Raw genomic sequence first — 22,254 nt, forward strand, 5'->3', positions numbered from 1 at the left:
AGCAGATGGGGGCTGGCTTCCAGGAGGTACGGGCAGTGGCTGGCCTGGCTGCAGGGGATCCCCAGGATGAAGCTAGCGTCTACTTTATAATGTGCCCTGCTTGTCTAGCGTGGTGTCCCCCAGATGCCTGGTGTGTATGCTCAGGACGTACAGACCGGCTCCCAGAATACCTTCTCTTGCTATTCATGCTCCCCACTCGGGTCCACGTGTCCGTCTCTGGGTTGTAGACCTCCACAGTGCTCAGCCGCAGCTGGCCGTCATACCCCCCGATGGCATAGAGGAGTCCGTTCACCACGGCCACACCGACACGGCTGCGGGCTGTGGTCATGGGATGACACTTCTCCCAGCGATTGGCGATGGGGTCGAACACTTCCACCACATTCAGGGAATCACCTGCATAAAAATTTGCTACTCAAATTAAAACAAATGAGACCGCTCGTTTAGATCACAGCTGTTGCGCAATGATTATACGGAATGTTCAACTTCGTCCTATCAGCTTTTCCCACAGAAATTACTCAAGCCAGGAGGGCCCACTAAGAAACTGCAGCCATGATAACCTCAAACTTAATTCTTTAAGGAAAATCAGAATCAGACAGGAGGCATTTATTTACTTTCTAGAGAGGGCAGTTTTAAGTTGCAAGGAGTTTCTTCACCTGCTTAAAGGCAGAGGTGAAGGCAAATGGAACCACTATTTCCCCGACATAGAGCAGGAGATGGCTTCCAATGCGACTCTCACTTCCTAGCGGTGACCCTGGGCAAGCTGCTTTGTATCCCCATCTTCTGTTCTCACATGTGAAATAATCTCCATAGCAGAGTTCCCATGAGGATTAAATGATATAATATGTAAAACACCTAGCACAGTTCTAGAGTATACCAAGTGCTCAAGAAATAGTAGTCACAGAAGCAAGGAATAATAACTCCAACTCTACCGTTTTCATGAGTTTTTTAAGATCAAATAAAATAACCCCCTCCCTGTTTTATTCTGCTTTGGGACACTCAGCACCTGCCATGCTCTAGCATTTACTAGTTGAGGACTTACCTTTTCCAGGTCATATGGTTAACAAGTAGCATAGGCCAGTACCCACCTCCCATTAACTTTCAATTAAAAACGAAACTGCCCAGGACTGCCCACCAGCTCCCCACCTCCCACAAGCTTGGGCTGACTCTGAAAAGGCCTGGCCTTCACATCCAAGGTGACGACTCCCTGTGCCACTGCACTGCAAGGATTCAGGTGTCTCCCCTGCCCTCTCCTAGATTGCTACTGCCCTGCAGTGGTGCCTGGGGTGGGCAGGAGTGGGGGTGCCCCATGGAGGTTTCCTGAAAACTTGACTGTATAATACAAGAACTGCCAATAATACACGGACTACAAGGCATGTGGGTTTCACTGGAGGTAAGAGGTGAAGAGTAAAAAGTATTGATAGTGCAGACCGTGCATATTTGGAGAATCTTCCTTCTTACGGTGACACTCTCACAGTCTAAGCCCAGAGATCCACATGACTGAATGTGATTAGCCTGGTAACAGAACTGGGTCTCTGATTATATCCTATCCAAAGCTGAGTAAATCCCATAGGTGACGCGATATTAGGGGAAGAGGGCAGGCTCAGGAACCAGGACCTGAGTTCTAGTCCTTGCTCGGCCAAAGGACTTGTGTGAACATAGCTAAAGTTCTCTGGGCCTGCCTCGACGTCCCCATTGTGAAGGAAGGGGGCCAGGCCTCTGGGGTTTCTAAAGGGCCCTTTTGCGTTGATATTCTGCTTCAATGGTATTAATATCTGACATGCGCTAACTGCAGAACAATGATATAAAATCAAGAGGGATAAAGGTGGTGACATGCAAGGGGGAGGAAGCAGAGGGCCAGGCTAGGTTGTTTGGTGCTTCGTCAACCACGGCATCCAAGACAGGGTTCTACAAAGGGGAGCTGCAAGATACCTGCTGAGTTGAGGCCCCCCACGGCATAGATGAGCCCAGCGATAGATGTGCAGCAGCGAGGCCGAGTTCTGAAAGCTGGCAGGTGGGGCCGGCGCTCTGGCATGAGGTGATAGTCCTTTGCTTCATCCACCAGGTCCCTGGAATAAAGTGCAAGATGCTAGGACAGGAGGTATTCTCTCCACTTGGCCCACATTTGTAGGTCTGAGCCTGGCTCCCCCAACCACAACTGCAGGGGAAACATGGGAGGAGAAGCCTTCTGGAAGGTTTGGTCTCAAAGAACCCAGGTGAGTCCAGGGGAAACTATACACAGCTATTGGGACGTGCTCAGCATTGGAGGGGCAAGATGAGCAGAGCCCATCTCTGTTAGTTTAACAGAAGAAAAACAGGGTGTTCCCTAAAATAGCTAGCCTTGGGGAGGTTCAACAAGCTGCTCGCATCCTGCTGCCACTCAGACCCAGCTCTTCCTTTCCATCCCTATGGCACACACCCAGCAATTAACCATCTCACCCGGACTGTGGCAGCAGAAGCCAACTGCTCCTGAGAGATCTCCCTGCCTCCAGCCCCACCCCTCCATTCCAGCCTCCACACTGGGGTCCAAGCTGGTTTTCTAAGACCCTTCGATAACTGCCCACTGCCTACAGAACAAAGCTCAAACTCCCCCAACAACATCCTTGAGACTGCTCCTCACAGGGTCTCAGCTACCTCCAGCCACACCTCCACCCCTCCCTGACACACACACTTGCACGTTGCATGGACCACGCCACTGACTCCCTCCTGAACCAGCTGTGAATATGAGGAGCAGCTTGAAGGAAGATGCGTATTTTCCTCTGCTGCTCTACTTTTATAACAATCCTTCTACAGGGCTGCCGTCTCCTGAGCTGTTTTGGTGGCTCTGCTGCACCCTGTTGTTTTTGATTTACTCTGGGTAACAGTTTTGCATGCTGCTAAACATGCCCCACCCCTGCCCATCACTGTAGCTGGGCAGACCCACCTGAGGCCAGCACACTGACTAATGTTTACTGAAGAGGATGAGGAGCCCCAGGAAGTCACCAATAACTCAGCTGCTGGTGTGGACAGGGTCCGGGCAGGCAGTATAGACGCCTGTAGGTCCACAAACAGCTCAATGGAAGGAGATGCCAGAAAATCCTCAAATAACTTAGGGGAGGAAGCCCCTTTTGCCTTGATGCTCCCATGCGGCACATTTCTTTGCCCAAAGGTGAGAGACTCAGGCTCTTCCAGGTTCTAGACAGAAGGCAGATCAATCTGTGTGCTGTGAATTAAGAACGACCACTCCAGGGCTTCCCTGGTGGCACAGTGGTTGAGAGTCTGCCTGCCGATGCAGGGGACACGGGTTCGTGCCCCGGTCCAGGAAGATCCCGCATGCCGCGGAGTGGCTGGGTCCATGAGCCATGGCCGCTGAGCCTGTGCTCCGCAACGGGAGAGGCCACAACAGTGAGAGGCTCGCGTACCGCAAAAAAAAAAAAAAAAAAAAAAAAAGAACGACCACTCCAAATCCTTCCTCCCCCGAGCTAAGTGGCCAAGTTCTCTTCTCCGTCCAGACCCTCGGCATCATCCTCGTGCAGGCCCACCTCTGCTCACCTGCATTTGTGGCAGCAACGCACCAGGTCATCCTGCTGCACTCGGTCTGACAGGAACTGGGGCCGGCAGAGGGGCAGGCGGATATTGGACAGCAGCTCAGGCAGGCAGGGTCCCCTCTGCTCCCGGTCGTATCTGATCCAGGCCAACACGGCCTCAAACACCTGCCACAATAGAGAGGGGAAGCTCTGGAGGCAACTCCTCCACCCAGAGGCCACACCCCTGTACCCTCCAATCTCAAACCCTCTGCTCCCTACACTGGGCCCACCAATCTTTCCTCCTGCTTGTCTCCTGAATCCACTGTTTTCTCTCCACGTCCCCAGCTACCCCATTCAGCCCACTCTCTTGAAAGGCAAGCCTAGGTTACTGCAACACCTTCCTGGCTTTCATTATGACTTCCTAACGAAAACCTGTCAAAGCTTCCTTCTTCCTTCCTGTACTGTAACAAAGTGCTGTTGACCTTCCGTCCCACCGCTCCTGCACCCTCTTCTCTAGCCAGGCCGGCTGTCCCCTTTACCTCGAATGCCCCCATCTCTTCCTTTCCATCTAACCCCATTCCCATTTCTTTGAAGGCCTGGATCCAGATCCGTGTTCTCCAAGGAGGCTTCCCTAATGGCTCTGGTCACAAGGATATCTCCCTCTAAAGCCCCACAGCCCTTGTAGAATGCATCACTGCAATAGATGTGAGCTGCCCTGGGTCATATTACCTAGTGGAAGAGCCAGGAACAGAACCCCTTGCTCTTGGGACGGGGTTCTTTCCTACAAATCTCAGGGTCCACACTGCTGAGCTCAGAGTTCACTTTTCTAACGGTCACTAATACGGAGGGGTGAGGACTCTTCAGACATTAAGGAAATGAGCTGAGTTGGGACTAACATCCCAACGGCTTGCCTCCTGGAGCCTGGGGCTCCTTCTGCCGAGGCAGCTTCATGATAGGCCAGGACTCATGACCAACTGACCAGATGAGCAGAGGCCTTGCCGCAGTGGTGCTCTGGATGCCTGCAGGGCCAGGTCCAATTCCCCCCACATCCGACGCCCTTCACCACCCAGCCCTCGTCACCCTCTGCTCAAAGAAACATTGACTCACTGTCCTCTTAAGACACCTTGCACCACACTTTTGTTGAACAGAAAGGATGTCCTTCACTCCTCTCCTGCTACTAACACCCTACACTCTCATTTAATCTTTTCTTGACCGCTCCAAGAAGATGTCTTCTTTGTCCTCAGAGGACCCTGTGATCCCCCACACCTCACCTTGCCAATAGCTTCACCTCCTCTTCCATGCAACCAACTCCACTTAGCCTTGGGCATGGCTCCCTCTCAGGTCCCCTGCAGTCTATTTCCTCACCTTTCTCTCACCCGACACGGATTCCAAGGGTCATTATTCCCATGCTAGTCTCCTATCTCTCTTAATCACACTTACCTGGAAAAAAATCTGTACCCTGGTGAAGTCCAGCTCTTTATATCCAATTCACCCCCTACCCTGCACCAGTATATGCAGCTAATAGAAAACACACAACAGGGCTGACCAGCTCATACTGAACTTGTGACTGAAAATCTCATCTGGCCCTGCTTCCTATCCAGCCCTCTCCATTTCCCGAGCTTCGTCCATTTACTCTCCCCCTTTCCTAGAGGACTGGTTCATACCTTTTCATCTCTCCTCAAACGTCTAACATTCCTCCCTCATCCTCACTCTCAGCTGAGAACACAGAAACAAACAAGAAGAGAGTGTGAATAAAAACTTCTGGCATCTCCCTTCCCACCCATCCTCCCCCTGCGCTGGGCATGTGCTCTCCTTCTCCCTCTTGTGGCCGTGGATGTGAACAGCCTAAGCTCCTCTCACACACCCTGTGCCCTACACTCTGTCTCTTCTCACTTATCCCAGGACACCATTCTCCCTTTTCTCCTACATTACCAATTCTTCCCTCTCTTCCAGAAAATTCCCATCAGCAGTCCAACTGTACTGTAATTTCTCTCATCTTAAAAAAAACAAAAGCCTCTTGACTTCATGTCCCCCGCCCAGCAACTGCCCCCACGCTCTACTCTCCTTTAGAGTAAGACTCTTTCAGAAAGTTATCTATGCTCATTTCTGGTTCACAGAAACATTATTTCTAATAGTAAATTTTGGAAATAACCTGAACATTGAAGAATGAGGGTCACAGGGTTGATAAAAATCAGCTGAATATTATTTAGACACTAAAATGTATAAAAAGTTTTCAAGAAAAATGCATACAGTATGATAAAGCAAACCCATAATAAACAGCAGCTGCACACACACCATGATCTACATTTTGAAAAAAGTAAAATAGAAAACAAAGGTGAGAAAGAGCAGCAGCCCCCATGTCACCTCTGGACTGCTCTACAGACCTGCTCCTCTGATTTCACGTTCAGCTCATCCCGAGACACCAGCTCAAGCACGTCTTCCAGGGGCAGGGCCAGGAACTCTTCCGACATGGACACCTCCACAAAGTGCTGGTGGATGAAGCTGTTGGCCGCGTCGTATAGCACGGCACACATCATGGTCTCAGCAAACTGGCGTACACCCAGGCAGTTTTTGGGGTGAAGCCTTTTGGCGTAAGAGAAGATAAAAAGAAAAGAGTTAGAGGAAGAATGTTATCTTTGATCATTCTCAAGTTGGTTCTGGGTAGAGTTACAGAATGGAAAAAAAAACAAGCTCTGTCCTCAGCTTTAGTGGAAACCCCCTGTGTGACATCAGGTGAGCTTCTCTGGGACTCAACTTGTAAAGGTATAAAAATAAGGCAGGGACTTTCCTGGTGGCGCAGTGGTTAAGAATCCGCCTGCCAACGCAGGGGACACGGATTCAAGCCCTGGTCCGGGAAGATCCCACATGCCGCAGAGCAGCTAAGCCTGTGCGCCACAACTACTGAGTCTGCACTCTATAGCCTGCAAGCCAGAACTACTGAAGCCCACGCACCACAACTATTGAAGCCCGCACGCCTAGAGCCTGTGCTCCTCAACAAGAGAAGCCACCACAATGAGAAGTCTGCACACCACAACGAAGAGTAGCCCCTGCTTGTCGCAACTAGAGAAAGCCTGCACGCAGCAACAAAGACCCAACGCTGCCAAAAAAAAAACCCAAAAAACAAAAAAAACGGCAGATTATCCTCAAAGGAGCCTGCCTCTTGGGCCTAGTGCTCCGTGTGTCTATGTGAAGTGAGTTCTCTGGGAAGTCCTGGGAAGCAGCTCTCAGGAGAGAAGAATAGAGCACATACTGGAAAACTTTGCTTTCTTTCAGTGGTTGACATTCTTGATTGAATGTCCGCCTCTGGTCACCGGGAAGGCCCTGAAGATGTAGAATCAGAGTTTAAACCACATGGAGAAATGACTTCTTTAATATCAGGACCCTTACACTTTTTTCTTTCCTTTTTTTTTAAACAAAAAGAGGCTCTATGGGCCCGACTGTTCAGTCAACAGCGGCAGCTATCACTTATATGGCACCATCAGTGAGTCAAGTACTTTGCCAGGGTTTCTAGACACATTCTCCAGGATTTTTTAAACAACACTCCACAATAGTAATTGCTCTCATTTTTAGGTGGAAAACTGAGGCTCGGAGAAACTAAGAAATGTGCTCATCGTCCCTCTACAAGCAAGTGGTGGTGCTGAGATTGAACTCTGGCCTTTTGTGCACATTCCCACAGTCCCGAGACAGACCTGCACTCATCGGGGCCAGGGAAACCCAGGGTAAATTCTGACCCTGCCACACTGGGCAACTTGGGTGGATTCCTTAGGCTCCTCAAGTGTCAGTAATAGCCTTGCCTAGAAAAAGGTGATGACAACAGCTACTCACCTCCTAGGGCTGTGGCCATGACTAAGTAGGAATGTAGGAAACGCATCCGACATGGTGCTTGGTATGAAGTTAGCTTCTGGTTTAATTTATATTATGTTTGTTTTTCTTACTACTATTACACCTGAGAAAATTCCAAATGAGCCCAATGTAGTTCCAAAATCTTGGTGACAGCAGTGGACCATGGCGGATATGGCTTTTCTTATTTTGATTTTGTGACTGACTATCTTGTGATGGGAGATGGTACATATTAGATTAAAATTGCCCAGGTTTACTCTTTGTGAGAACGCTTTCTCTTCCCCCTCTCCCCCATATTGATTTAAGGGTTACAGTAAGCTATACTTACTAATCAATATTCACCATTGCCCACTGCCAGTAGCAGACCTGTCAGGGACTGAAAGGGCAGAGCATCTCAGGAGCCTGGCTTTATGACTAGTCTAAATTCTGCATAGCTGTTGTTTCGTTCCAGCCTAAACTGGCTCTGTCCATTGTTTTGGAAACCTAGGCCATTTCCAAAGGCCAAGGAAACATAAGCATTGAGCACCCCTGGGCAAGCAGCATGGCCCAGGGAGAAATACGGGACTCAGGGTCAGAATGTCAGCTCAGTCATCTGTCAAGTAACGTTAGCCTTTCTCCTGGTTGAGACTTGTTAAAAGCACGTATGGCAGATCAGATACGAGGACAGACCCTCCCTGGGCCTCTACAGCATGTGCTTCACTCATTCCTACTACTCTGACATCAAGTCAAGAGGAGGGTTCAAATACCACGGACAAGGAACTGGATAGAGTCCAAAGACGCGGGAAAGGATGATCCACTTTGCTGACTGGCACACATTTCCATCCTTTCCCTCCCAGGTTAGGATTCCTGCGCCTCACCTTTGGTTGTCTTTGACTGGCTTGGAATGATTGAGCACAAAACACACTTTCCACTGAAGTGGGCTTTCACATCTAAGAGGGTAGGATGTGGGGAGCCTGTCTGTAAGCCAGCTGGTGGGGAAAAAGGAGGGAGAGCTGCCATGCAGGAGAGGGGACCATTCAGGAGAAGGAGGAAGACAAGAGGGACAATAACCCAAAGGGCAGATAGAGACCCATATCTGTCAATAGCCACTTCACAACCTCCTTCCTTGCTGACATAGCTTGACCATGATAAGATGTAATGCTTTATCGGAGGTAGGAAGCAGTGACTTGAATTAAGTAAGTTATTGGCTTGGTTCATTGACGCATCTGATGTTCTGATCCAGTTCTGAGAGAAGAATTTTGGAAAATACACACCTCCAATCCTCACCTAAAAACAAGGAGGTCCATTCATCTGAAGGCTGGAAAAGGAGCCACAGAAAAAAATCAACCCCCAACCTCATGGGAAAAAAGAAAAAAAAAAAATCAGCAGGCTGAATATCTAACAGGCAAAATGGCTTCAGGAACTACTGCTCTAAGAATTCTGACGGCTTTGCAGCTTTTCTGTGCTCAGTCATGCCCTGTCCTTTTCACAACCGCTCAGGATGGTTTCCCTCAAGTCTTTAGTAATCAAACCTTGAAACTGAAGGGCCCACATGCTTGTCTTCAAGAACACACAGGAAGGGGACAGCTGGGAGACTCCATTACACTCTGCAGCCAGGCTCAGGGAGAACCACCCCCAGGAACACAGGCAGTGATGGTAGCTATTGAAAAGAAAACAGAAAGGCCAAACCTCTGGGGCCTGTGGCAGAGAATAGAAACAGGAATAAGGTGTGAGTTTAGGCTTCAGAAGGGGGCTCCCAGTGCTGAACAGAAAAATGTCAAGGACAGACTCAAAACATCAGGCTTTGTGCTTTAAGTACCTTTTCCTAATATGTCACTGGTGCATGTAAAAACTGCACTGGTCTAAAAATCACTTTTCTAAGCATCTTTTTACATGACACTACTTTATAATAGAGCCTGGATCCAGTGTTGACAGTGAGGAACTCAAAAGCCCCTAGGTGGAGCTGTTGTCCCCTTGTGAGAATGGCCAACTTCACCCTTTCCACAGGGCCTTACTTAGTCATTCTCCAAATTCTGTGGGAATACAGAGATGAACCAAGTCCAGTCTGTGTCCTTAAGCTCGCAAATGAGTAGGACAGACAGTGTGTGCCCTACAGCCCATCACACGCAGCTCTCTAGGCTGACCCCGAAGGCATCCTAGGGCAGGTCAAGCCAGGGTCTGGGGCTGCACTCACTACATGGTCTCCAGCTGCAAAACCCGAACAGGACCACCTACCTCCCAACGAAACCAGCAGAGCGCCCCTGCGTGTTAGCATCATTACCACGGTCGTTAAGACCATCTGCACACACAGCAGTGCTCACTGATGCCCGTGAGCACCACATAGGCAGGATGTGGACCTCAGGCAGGGTCCACAGAGCTGCTAAGTGAGTTGAGCTGGTGGAACAGAAATGGGGGAGGGAGAGGTTGGCTCTAAGAGGGGATGAGGTTCAGGAGGTCAGGTCTGAGGCAGAGGAATGCTGGTCTTCAGGCCAGGGGCCTTGTGATCAGAGGAGATCAGGTGGAGCCAGGCTTTGGAGAGACCACAGACAGAGGGGCACTGTTCTGGTTTCTCCCTCACTGTGGGCAGCCCAGCACTAACCCTCACCCCCAAGCCTCTAGTGGTTAAAGGCAGCTTTTACCTTGTGACTACGAGCTCTGCCTCTTGAGGGGGAGGAAGAGCCTTCTTATCTGCTCAGTCCTCAAAAGGTCACGGCCAAGTACTGGACATAGGTAGGGGTATAATCCATGGTCCTTACTCTAAAGGAGCATATAATGATTGCTCCCAGGGGACTGAAGGGGACAGAGAATTCCAGGAGGTGAAATTTGGGTGGGCTCTTGCAGAGCAGAAGGAAAAAGGAAGGCCAAGAAATTCAAGGAGGGAGAAGGATCTAAACAAAGAGGGAGACAGCTATGGAACAGTGAGGGAGCACTGAATAAATCTGGTGGTGGCTGGTTAGATTGGACAGAGAGGACCAGAAGAAGAGGTGCATGTCAGACCAAGGGAGAGTACAGGCAAGGCTCCATAAATCATGTTCCTGAAAGGTTCATCCCAAAGAACTGGGTACTGCTTGATGCTGATTTCAAGAAAGGGCATTTCCTCAGAGTTATCTTCCCATCTCACTCCCTTCATGAGACTCTCCATGCCCCCAAAGACTCATCAAACTGGCAGGGGATCCCAGAAATGACACGGTCTGCTCCCCGACACAGGCCAGGCCCATCACATCACCTCACCGTTCTCGGAGGAATGTGCAGCAGGCGTCTTTGATGCTCTGCAACTGCAGGAAACTCGCCCCCATCAGCAACGACTGGACGTTTTGCTGGTCAATGGCAAGGTGACCGTTGTAGGCAAAGTTGATCAGAGCTTCCAGGGCGCTAGAGGAGAGGAAAGATGCTCTTCAGAGATGGTGTTCGGCCCACAGGATACTCAGGCCCTAAGTAAGCTGACATTGTTACCTGAGGAACGGATGGGCCCCGCTCTCAAATACATTTAGCCCATGCCCTTTGAGAATCTACCTGAATGGAATAATTACTTCACCATAGCTATCATTCTACTTCTTAGGTTGTCTTTACTGCCCAAATGATTTTATTATAGAAGGTTCTGAAAAGACAAAGCAATGACCCAGAATCTCACTACTGAGTCAACTGTAGTCATTCTTCTAGATTAATTTCCATTTCCTATTTGCCTGCATGCTTAAGTTGTATGGATATAATCATGTAATACTTATGAAGCCCTTTCCCATGTTTCTACACTGACTTCATGTTCAACTTTTTTTTTTTTGGCCATGCCACGCGGTTTGTGGGATCTCAGTTCCCCCTGACCAGGGATTGAATGTGGGCCATGGCAGTGGGAACGCTGACTCCTAACCACTAGATCGCCAGGGAACTCCCCATGTTTGACATTTTCAACGGCTGCTATAAAGTAATCCAACATGTAAATGTGCTACAATTTATTTCCTTTATTGGTAAGCATAATAGCTTTTATAAATAACATATTTGGATTATTTCTTTGGGATAAGTTTCCAGCCTGAGGTTTCCAACATTTTTTTCTGCCTTCCAATTCACACCAAGAATGAAATCCAAATTCTGTCTATAGGGCTGTATGTGGTCTGGCCCCTTTCCATCTCTCTGACCTCATCACCTTCCACTCTTTCCCCTTCACTCTATTCCAATATGCTGAACACACTCTCACTTCAGGGCCTTTGCACTGGCTACTTCCTCTGTTTGAACGGCTCCTCCCCCAGATGTCTTGCTCCCTCACTCCAACTAAGGTCTTGGCTCAAATATCACCTCATCACAGAGGGCTTTCCTGATCACCCTGAAATAGCACAGACCCTCACCATCATTCGCTAGCCTTTATTCTGCTTTACCTTTTTCACATCTCTTTCACTTCCCAGCCATATCATGTATGTATTTGTTTACTGCCAGATGGCCACTACTAGCAAGTTGGAATAATAAGAGGTGCTTTCTATTTCCTCTGCTATACCTCAGTACCTACAGCAGCACAGATCACAGGTTCTCAGTCTATCTGTTAAATGAAGCACTTGGATGGTGCATGGTGATTAGCATGGCTCTGTCAGACACAGACCTCAGAGATGAGAGTGTACAACTGCCCTTGGATATAGACACACTTCTATGTCTTTCATTACAAGTAGCTGGCCTGAGATTGCACCCTTGCAGTGGGTATACAGATCCTCTCCATGTACTGGAGCAAATCACCTTCAATCAACCGGAAGGTACCATACAGTTTCCTAGCTCCTTTCCTTCAAGTTTTCACCATGGGGAGATTAAGACGTTAGGCAACAAATGACAGCTTACTGGCTAATATTTTGGAGTCATCGGTTTATTTATTGTCTCTCTCCCAACAAGAATCATCTTGCGTGTCCTGTTTGCTCTGCATGCCCAGACCCCAGAACAATGCCAGGTACATAGTAGGTGTACAGTGGACCCTTGGATGTAGCCTAGGTTATAAACACACAGCCTCAGTTCACAGACTTGCAGTAAAATCTTTTAAGTCATATAAATATGCCTTTTTCCTTTCAAGGCCCCAAAAGGCATACTGTGGAATATGTTTATATAAAGCCTTCATACAGAAGTCAGGAAAGTATTTCTGTAAAGAGGGTCTAGATGTAAGGATAACTTTAAGTAAGTGTGTAAATGATGCAATTTCAGGGTTTATAGTACTGCCTCCTGACCCTAAAACTCATCTAGGGCAGAATTGCTCAACCTCAGCACTACTGACATTTGGAGCCAATGATTCCATTATGGAGGGCTTTCTGGGACACTGAAAGATGTTTAGAGGGATAAACTCTGGGCTTGACCTCCTTGGACTTCAGTTTTCTTCTTTTTTTAATTTTACTTATTTATATTTTTCGCTGCATTGGGTCTTCATTGCTGCGCGTAGGCTTTTTCTAGTTGCAGCGTGTGGGGGTTACTCTTCGTTGTGGTGCGCAGGCTTCTCATTGCCGTGGTTTCTCTTGTTGCGGAGCATGGGCCCTAGAGCGCACGGCTTTCAGCAGTTGTGGCACGCGAGCTCAGCAGTTGTGGCTTCTGGGTTCTAGAGTGCGGGCTCAGTAGATGTGGTGCATGGGCTTAGTTGCTCTGCGGCATGTGGGATCTTCCCAGACCAGGGCTCAAACCCGTGTCCTCTGCATTGGCAGGCGGATTCTTAACCACTGCTCCACCAGGGAATTCCCGGGCTTCAGTTTTCTCACCCATCAAATAACCATGATTTCTGCTACCTTCTCGACCTGCGTCATCACATTAACAGCCAGTAGACACACGTGGCTAATTAAAACTAAATTTATTATGATGTATTATTTACTTATTTATTTATTTATTTATTGGCCACACTGCGTGGCTTACAGGATCTTAATTCTCTGACCAGGGATTGAACCCAGGCCCTCGGCAGTGAAAGCATGGAGTCCTAACAACTGGACTGCCAGGGAATTCCCCTAAAATTAAATTGAAATGAATTAAAATTAAATAATATTTAAAATTCAGTCCCTCAGTCCCACTAGTCACATTTCAAGTGCTCAACAGCTACATGTGTTAGTGGCTACCAATTTGGAGAGGACAAACAGAACATCTCCATCGAGGCAGGAAGTTGGACAACAGTGGACAACACTGTTCTGGACTGATGGGAAGGGTAATGAATGAAGACACTTATTTGAAAGACTAGTCTGCCAGCTAGAAAGGTTAGCACAGAAAAGTGAAGAGAATAATATACCACCAACTTTGTACCCAGTCCTAGTTTTAAAAACGTATCTTGGACTCTAGTTCCTATGAGACGTGTTACTCTCATTGAGTTAAAACACATCAAAACCCTCCTTATTTTAACCCTGTCTCAGGCCACGGGCTGAGGTTCTAGCTTGTTTACTGGTCACCTACTGTGTGTGTGGAGCTGTGCTTGATACTGGGTCCTGCTGGAAGGCCCTCAAAGGGCACCAAACACAAGGCTGAAACTGCACCTAGAAAGCAGGCTGTGAAACCTGATGGAGGAATTTAGTACCTTGGGTCCATTCCTTGCATTACAATCTCATCCTGCTTGCACTCCATCATGTCATTTGTAAACATAGCGTGGAAATACGGGATTGAGGCTGCTAAGACGATCCGGTGAGCACTGAATTTGTGGTCCCCAATCTGCAGGCAAAGTAAAATACAAAGACAGATATTGAGGAATGCAAGAACAAAAACCCACCCTGCCCCTTCCACAGCTCAACTGTCTGCCCACTGGAGTGGTACTGATGGCATCCCAGGACGTGATAGCTGAGGCTTTTCATGGAGACCTTGAAGTATTTTAAACTCAACATACACGGTTATAGTAGGAGAATGTAGACAACACATTTTCATAAGGCATTAAAACGGTTAAAAGTCTTTATTTATATGGCAATCTTCACTGCACCCCTCCAAACTCCCCCCACCAACTCAAAGACCTGATTTCTCGAACACTTTATCCTGATTCCAATTTTATTAGATGGTAGATGGAAGAGACAAAGTGGCCAAGAACGCTGAAGCACCTAACAGTAGGCTCCTCCAGAAGAGTAAACAGTGACAGGAAGAGATGAGGAGAAACAAGCTTGAATAGGGGGTGCATGTGGGGATCAAGGACAGAGGAGGCATTGTGGGCACAGATGTTAGGGGGTCCCTGGGCACCAACCAGGCTGTGGTAGACCACAAGGAGCCCAGAGTCCTCTAAGGAACATGACCCTGGCAGCAGCAGCTGGAAGGACTGGGGCTGTGGACTGGCCAGTGCTCTGCATGGCCTGTAGGGCTCATGTGGACAGAGGCAGACTCTCTCTAACTTGTACCAAATGCTCAGGAACACATCCTTAGCCTGGGGAGTTCCGTAAAGTGCTTTCCAACTATCTGCCAAAAGGATACTCCCTTTAACTTTGCCATTTATAGCTCCAAGACACATAAACATTTCCACTTCAGAATTTTCTACTCTTCAGAAAGAGCAAACAGTCTTTTTTTTCCTCCCCTTCACCTAAGTTCCACATTAGTGAAATGCCAGAACCATCTCACTATCTGATGCTCATCTCTTTGTGTCGTATTTATTCAAGGATTCTAGCTCAGGTTCTCTCACTATGTCCTCTTTTTCACTGAACTTTAGGTTTATTATCTGTAAACTGTCCTTCAAGATCAAGCACACAACCATCCAAATACCAAAGGATCCTTACTAGATTCAGATTCTAGGAGTTCCTCATATAATCCATGTGTTGTCCTACTACCAGTGTTGGGGACATTAAATGGCTGCATGCTTTGAGGGTTTTTCATAATTAAAAAAAAAATCACAGTAATAAATGCAAATATTTCTTAAAGTTGTTTTACAAGGCTTATAATGAAAACCAGAAGTTTCTGGTTCCCTGATTTCTGCTCCTGGGGCAGCCACTTTCTTCTGGTATTTATCTCTATCTTTCTAAGTAATATGCCTCTAATATTATTTCTTGAATTTTCACTTTTAGTTATTACTTGTGGTAGTCAGCCTCCAAATAGCTCCCAACTCATCCCTGCCTTCTGGTATTCATGTTGTGCAGGTCCCTCCCACAATGTCTCAGGGCTGGTCTGTGTGACTGATGGAACGTAGCAGAAGTGATGATGGGATGTCACGTTAAGGCTAGGTCATAAAACACACTGCAAATTCCTCTAATTGTCTCTCCTGGATCACATGCTCTCAGGAAAGCCAGATAACAACATATCCTGAGAGGCCCAGATGACTGCAGCCCAAGGTGACACCTGGACTGTAACCTCATGAGAGCTTCTCAAATCCTGCTTCTGAATTCCTGACCCACAGAAACTGTGAGATAATAAATATCTGTTATTTTAAGTCACTAAGTTTTGGGGTAATTTGTTATGTGGCAAAATATAACTATTAGGTTACATATTTAATTCTTATGATGGAAGATTAGGATTTTGCTCTGACATGCTCTCTTCACATACTACTTCATACTACTTCACATACTATCTCCATTTTCCCATAGAATTATGCCAAATTTTGGTCAAATTAACATTAAGAATTGCATTATTAGATCTATGTGAATACTATTTGTAGACAAGCCAGGATGTATACTATGATTACATTTCTTTGTTGGTATAATTTCTGTTTTCCCTGAAGATAATAATAAAGTGTAAAACTCCCTTTAATATGTTCCATCAGGTACCCTATCAGTTTGTTCTTGTGACATCCATACTGGGACTCTGTCTTTCTGGGAATTCCTTTCCCCTTGCCTATATTGGAACTCCTGTTTCCTGGATCCCATTTAGTCCTCTTCTTTGTTATTCCCTTGTTCTGGTGAAAAGTGTCTTCTAGCAGAGCTTCCTAAGAAAGGGTGTACTATAAACTGTTTTTAACTCACAGCACTTCTTTCACGATATGTGTGGGCTTTGTTCTCACACCAACCAATTCTCCAACTTTCCAGACACCAATTGGTATCCTACAATTTAATTCAAATCTGACACTAACCACACAGAGCTAGTGCAGACCCCACAGGTTAAGGACTCAGTCCCACCAGACTGCCCCTGCTTCAGATGCTAACTGGGCCACTCATACTTCTGACCCATCAGCTAGACGGTCAGGGTGGGGGAGGTGTCCCCAAAACCTCCTCTTCAGGTTTGATAATTTGCTAGAATGGGATTTTTCTGTAGGCATGACTGATTAACTCATTGGTGATCAACTCAATCTCCAGCCCCTCTCCCCTCCCCAGAGGCAGAGAGGTGGTGCTGAAAGTTCCAACCCTCTGATTACATGGTTGGTTCTTCTGGCAACCAGACCCCAACCTGAAGCTATCTAGGGGCCCACACAGAGTTACCTCATTAGTGTAAACTTAGCTGACTTCTCCTCTTACCCCTATCACTCAGAAAATTCCAAGGTTTTTAGAAGCTCTTGTGTCAGGAACTGAGAACAAAGGGCAAATATTACAACAAAAGATGGTCTTATTACCCCTACTACTCAGGAAGTTATAATGATTTTAGGAGCTCTGTGCCAGGAATCAGGGACAAAGACCAAAAACATATTTCTTATTATATCACAATATCAGAGGGCATATGCACAAAATGTCTGAAAATGTCTTTATTATCCTTAAACTTGGGTGATAGTTTAGCTGGCTATAAAATTCTAGGTTGAGAATATTTTTTTTCTATCAGAATTTTTTGGTTTTTTGCCATGCCATGTGGCTTGCGGGATCTTAGTTCCCCAACCAGGAATTGAACCCACACTCTCGGCAGTGAAAGCAAGGAGTCCTAACCACTGGACCGCCAGGGAATTCACCTCTGTCAGAATTTTGAAGGTATTGTTCCATTGTCTTCTAGTTTGTGGCTTTTTTTTTTTTTTGCTGTACGCGGGCCTCTCACTGTTGTGGCCTCTCCCGTGGTGGAGCACAGGCTCCGGACGCACAGGCTCAGCGGCCATGGCTCACAGGCCCAGCCACTCCACGGCATGTGGGATCTTCCCGGACCGGGGCACGAACCCGTGTTCCCTGCATCGGCAGGCGGACTCTCAACCACTGCACCACCAGGGAAGCCCTAGTTTGTGGCTTTTGAGCAAGCTAATGCCATTTTGAATACTAACATTATATGACTATTCTCTCTAGAGGCTTTTGGGACTTTCTCTTTATCCTCAGAGATCTGCAATTTCACAGGGCTGTAAGTTGGAGTTGGTTTTCTTTCATTCACTGTGCTGTATCAATCTATAGATGTGATTTTAGTTCTGAAAACATCTTTTCATACCATTTCTTTGATAATTTCCTCCTCTCTACTGTTTATTTCTTCTCAAATTTCCATTTGTCAGGTGTTAGACCTCTTGGAATGATCCTCTATAATTTATTTTATCTGTTCTCCCCATTTCCATCTCTTTCATTTGGTTTATCTTCTGGGAGTTGTCTTTAACATTACCTTTCAATATTTCTGTGTTGTATTTTTCATACTTGCTATAATATTTTTAATTCCTTTTTTTTGGGGGGTGGCATGACATGTGGCATGTGGGATCCTAGTTCCTCGACCAGGGGTCGAACCCGTGCCCCCAACATTGGGAGCACAGAGTCTCACCACTGGACTGCCGGGGAAGTCATCATATTTTTAATTTCTAGGAGGTCTTGTCTTCTGGAGGTTCTTTTTTTTTTTAAAGAATCTAGTTCATCTTTTATGCATGCAATATTTTCTCTAATCTCTCTCAAGATATTATAGTTAAAATCTTTCCTTCTTCTTCTCCCTGATTTTACTGTTTCCTGAGGTTTTTTTCACCTCCATTTGATTTGGACTTTTTTCCCCCAAGGAACTGTTTAGAGTTTCAGAACAGTACTTTTTATTTTATTTTATTTTTTGGCCATGCGGCATGTGGGATCCCAGTTCCACAAACAGGGATGGAACCCGCGCCCTCTGCATTGGAAGTGCAGTCTTAACCACTGGACCGCCAGGGAGGTCCCCTGGACTCTGTCTTTTATGTTCTTTAAATGTCTCATGACACTTGGCTATCTGCTCATACTTTTAGAAGCTGTTTGAAAGCTCTGTGTAGGGGAGCTAAGCTTGCCAACTTATGGGCTTCACATTAGGGTGATCAGGCAAGAAGAATCTGTCATTTTATTGAGGATCCCCAAAAGTAGACAGTATCGCTAAGACTTTTTCTCTGGGATTAAATTTATCAGAGGAGGATCTTTCAGTCTCTTGCATGACGGCACCTGCCTGCAGATACTCTGAAAACTGAGAAAGGGGAATGGTCCTATTAATCACTATATAGAACTTTGTCTTAAAGCCCCTATTTTCAGTTTTGCTCCATATTCCATCTCATCTTCTGTGCTTGGTGTGTCTCTGGTTCAATATCTAAGACTAAAATATCTGTCTCCTGAGAGAGTAGAGGAGGGGTTGTAGGCATCTAAATGCTTTTCACATAGACTTTCGACTAATCTTCCTGTTTCCAATATTTGGTTTCTCCGATTCTGGAGCTATTCCAGGGCTCTGCATTACAAATCCTCTTTGTTAGTTCCCCCCCCCCACTCCCTGCCAAAGCAGGCACCTTCAGTTCCTCTGGCCCACTAAGTTAATCACACTTGCTTCCTGGCTTCAACATTCCGTTGACCTCTCATTTGCCGATCTCTCTTTTCCCTCTTACTATCATTTTAATGGGATTACAGGAGGAAATGAGGGCAAAATGTGCATTCAGTTTGCTGTGTTACACTGCTATGCATTTATTTTCCATCTACAAAGTAAACAGAAGACAAAAGAACAAGCTGTATGTGCACGAACTAGGTGACCTGATTTCCCAAAAAAGCTCAGCTAAAGAGAAGACAGGCCTATCTTGGGATATGCTAGGCAGATTACATCTGAATTCTCTGTTCAGTTAAGGGGAACAACTAATTTGTCTTTATCTAGAAGAGTGAGACCAAGATGGGAAAGGGTCTGGAAGCTACATCTTACGAGGAATGGCTAAAGGATAGGTAATTTAGGGATGACTATAGCTGTCCTCAAAGACTAGAAGGGCTATCACGTGGATGAGGGCAGATCTGCAAGGTACAAGGAGGCACATTTTAGTTTATCACAAAGAATAACAGCTTATTACCTAAGAACGTTTAGGGAAGTCCTTCACTGATTCTAAAACTATTAAGGGACCTTCCAATTCTACAATCCTAGGATAATACACTTTTGTGAAAAGCTTAAAAAAAACCCCAAATACTCTCACTGTACTCTTAGTTAAAAAAAAGAAAATGAGATGATCATTTATGAAGTTCCTTTTGCTAAGTACCCATTACACATATTTTCTCATTTTAGTCCTCACGGCAACCCTCTGCATTAAGTAGCTATTGTGAATTCCATTTTATAGATGAGGAAACCAAGATTTAGAATTAACTTGCCCCAGTTAAGTAGCTATTATGTGAAAGGAAATTATACTTGAGTTGTTTACTGGTGGAGTTTGAGAGGGACCCAGTAAATAACACACCCCTCCCAGCTCAAGTTCTCAGCCAACTGGGAAATTTTTAGAATTAAAAAATAAACTAACACACATAATAAAAGTATACAGAATTAAATACACACAGGTGAATGAAAGTAAAACTGGGCAAATCTGAATAAGAGTAGCTGATTGTGTCAATGTCAATATTCTGCTTGTGATGCTGTACTATAATTTTGCAAGATATTACAACTGAGGGAAACTGGGCAAAGGGTACATGGGAATCTCACTGTTAATATTTCTTAACTGCATGTGAATCTACAATTATCTCAAAATAAAAAGTTCCCTAAAAAAAAAAGGGACAAATGGGAAATCCAAATGATAAATCTAATATTGTAAACTACAGCTTATACAGGAGTACAGTGTGTTCCCTATTTTAACATCTTGAATTACACAGGTCCACGCAAAGGCTACTTTCTCCACTGATCTTCAATTACACACTGTTACTGCAAATCTCCTCCCTTTTCCATCCCTAAGGTGGCAAAGAAATGTGAACTGTTGCTACAGAATTTAGGAAAAAATAATCAATAAGCAACATATAATTGATTGGTCAGAAAAGTTAAGGCTATTTGGCATATACCTCTACCTTTAATCACATTTTGCTATACCTACCTTTAAACAAACAATATTACAAATATTAATAAAACAATATTATAATCATAAAGTATTAGCAATGCAATTGAATCAGACAGTAAATTAAATGAATTTAATTAAATGTTAGTGAATTAAATGGAATCAGATAGTAAAGTATTGGGAAGACCCAGGTTCAAAGTACAAGATAGGAGGGAAGGAAAGAAACGAATCTATGGTATCATGAAACACTCTGAACTGAAAGAGCTAAACTCACAAACACACATGTGGAAGTTACCCAGGTGGGATCAAGATATTAGGTATACAACACACCTCTACTGCCCGTGCTCACAGGACCACTTACTACGTGTGTATCAGCGCCAGCCACTTAATCACTGTGGGATGATTTGCAATGACCAGCATCTGTGGAGCAAATTAGGGGCAATCACAAGATTTCCTAGGTATACACAATACTGCCAAATTTGCTTCTAAGAAAAAAAAAAATCAATTCAAACTGGAATGCCCAAACCACTTCCACTAAAACTGCAGCAAAGACTGAGCATTCTTGCCACTTAGCTTCTACAAAGAGTGGACACAGAGCCTTTTCCTGAGCAGTGGTGGTCCACCAGACAGGTGGCGTGGCATCAACATTGGAGTTAGAAGGCCCTCACCAGTTATGTTACCTCAGACGCGTCCCCTCCAAGTTTGGCTTCCCAACTAAAAAAGTGAGACCGTTCCTATTCATCTGACTTCTCAAGTGTATTTGAGAAGACCTAATTTAAGAATGGTTGATATGAACATCATTTGACCAAATGACCAGGGACACTCCAAATTCCTGAAGCTCCAATGGGAAAAAAGTATTGTCCTGTGCAGACCAAGCTAATGTTGCTGTCAATCCTGGGTCTTGTTTGGAGGGATGGATCTGTGCTGATTTGTCCTAGCCTGGGCACCAATGGGAATAATTCAAGGGCACTTTTGCAAACAACAGAAGTGCTCCATAATGGTGAACAGATAAATAAATAAATGCCTGGATGGATGGGCTTTGGACCAGAGTGCTACTTAGCTTGTTCTGAGAGGGGCCTCAGCATTGCAACTTTGGTCTCGTTAAATTAAGTTATATACAATACATGTGAAAACACCCAGCACAGCGTCAGGCACTTAACAGAGATTTAAAAGTTTTTTGTTGCACCCAGCTGAGAGCAACAGCCATGAAAGACCAAGATATAAATATCTGAAATCCTCTCAAGTTCAGTCTGATTAATAGAACCCTGGGAGAGAGATTAAATCTCTGAGTTTTAGGGCCAGCTCTACTACAGATACAAGCAAGCTGCCTAATTTTACCATATCTCAGGTTTCCAGGTTGGAATATAGGATTATTACTTACAGGGCGCACAGCAAGGAATATACTAGTTTAAAAAAACTTCTTAAAAGCAGCACCAAAAATACTGGAAAAAATATCACAATCAACCACTCTGTTAGGCATTATTAGAAAGTTCAGCATGGCGTCAAAGGTCAAAATACTTGCCAGTCTCTACCTGTGCCCATGCCAGAGGAGACAGAGAGCACAAGCCATATGATACATATAAACTGCACCAATTTCAAGGCCAGCTCTTCCTGTTCTGTATGACCCAGGCAAATCTCTTCCCTTTACCCCTGAGCCTCAGTTTCTTCATCTGTAAATAAAGGGCTTTAACTGGATCAGGGCTCTCAAAAGGTAGTAGTTGTGTTAACAGTAGCCTATCACGAATTCAGTAAAGCTTTCTTTTTAATCATGATGGAATCTACATGCATTTGAAAAGTAACTGTACATACACCTAAACGATATAATTTATCTGGCCCACAGATTGGTGCACATATAGATTTGAGGGTCCCCTGCAATAATTGCAGAATCCCTGTAGCACAGAAACCCCTGCACCAGAGGTTCTT

The 22,254-nt window shown here is 45.6% G+C and overlaps 1 protein-coding gene across 5 annotated transcripts in view; it reads right to left on the reverse strand.

Moving 5' to 3' along the window:
- The window catches only part of KLHL18 (kelch like family member 18), a 154,503-nt gene that overhangs the window by 9,709 nt on the left and 122,540 nt on the right, over positions 1-22,254 (reverse strand). For 3 of the 5 annotated variants that reach the window (XM_060308777.1, XM_060308776.2, XM_030845369.3), the window contains exons 2-7: positions 13,831-13,961; positions 10,554-10,694; positions 5,888-6,086; positions 3,529-3,689; positions 1,930-2,066; positions 171-408 (exon numbers count right to left, since the gene is read on the reverse strand). In XM_060308777.1, coding sequence (XP_060164760.1) covers positions 171-408; positions 1,930-2,066; positions 3,529-3,689; positions 5,888-6,086; positions 10,554-10,694; positions 13,831-13,895 — 941 coding nt within the window. In that variant the 5' untranslated portion in view covers positions 13,896-13,961. Of the gene's footprint in view, positions 1-170; positions 409-1,929; positions 2,067-3,528; positions 3,690-5,887; positions 6,087-10,553; positions 10,695-13,830; positions 13,962-20,692; positions 20,715-22,254 lie in introns of those variants that run through there. The other 2 variants (XM_060308778.1, XM_030845370.3) reach the window with 2 other exon arrangements.

This window comes from Globicephala melas, chromosome 11 (assembly GCF_963455315.2).
Source record: "Globicephala melas chromosome 11, mGloMel1.2, whole genome shotgun sequence".
Taxonomy (NCBI): domain Eukaryota; kingdom Metazoa; phylum Chordata; class Mammalia; order Artiodactyla; family Delphinidae; genus Globicephala; species Globicephala melas.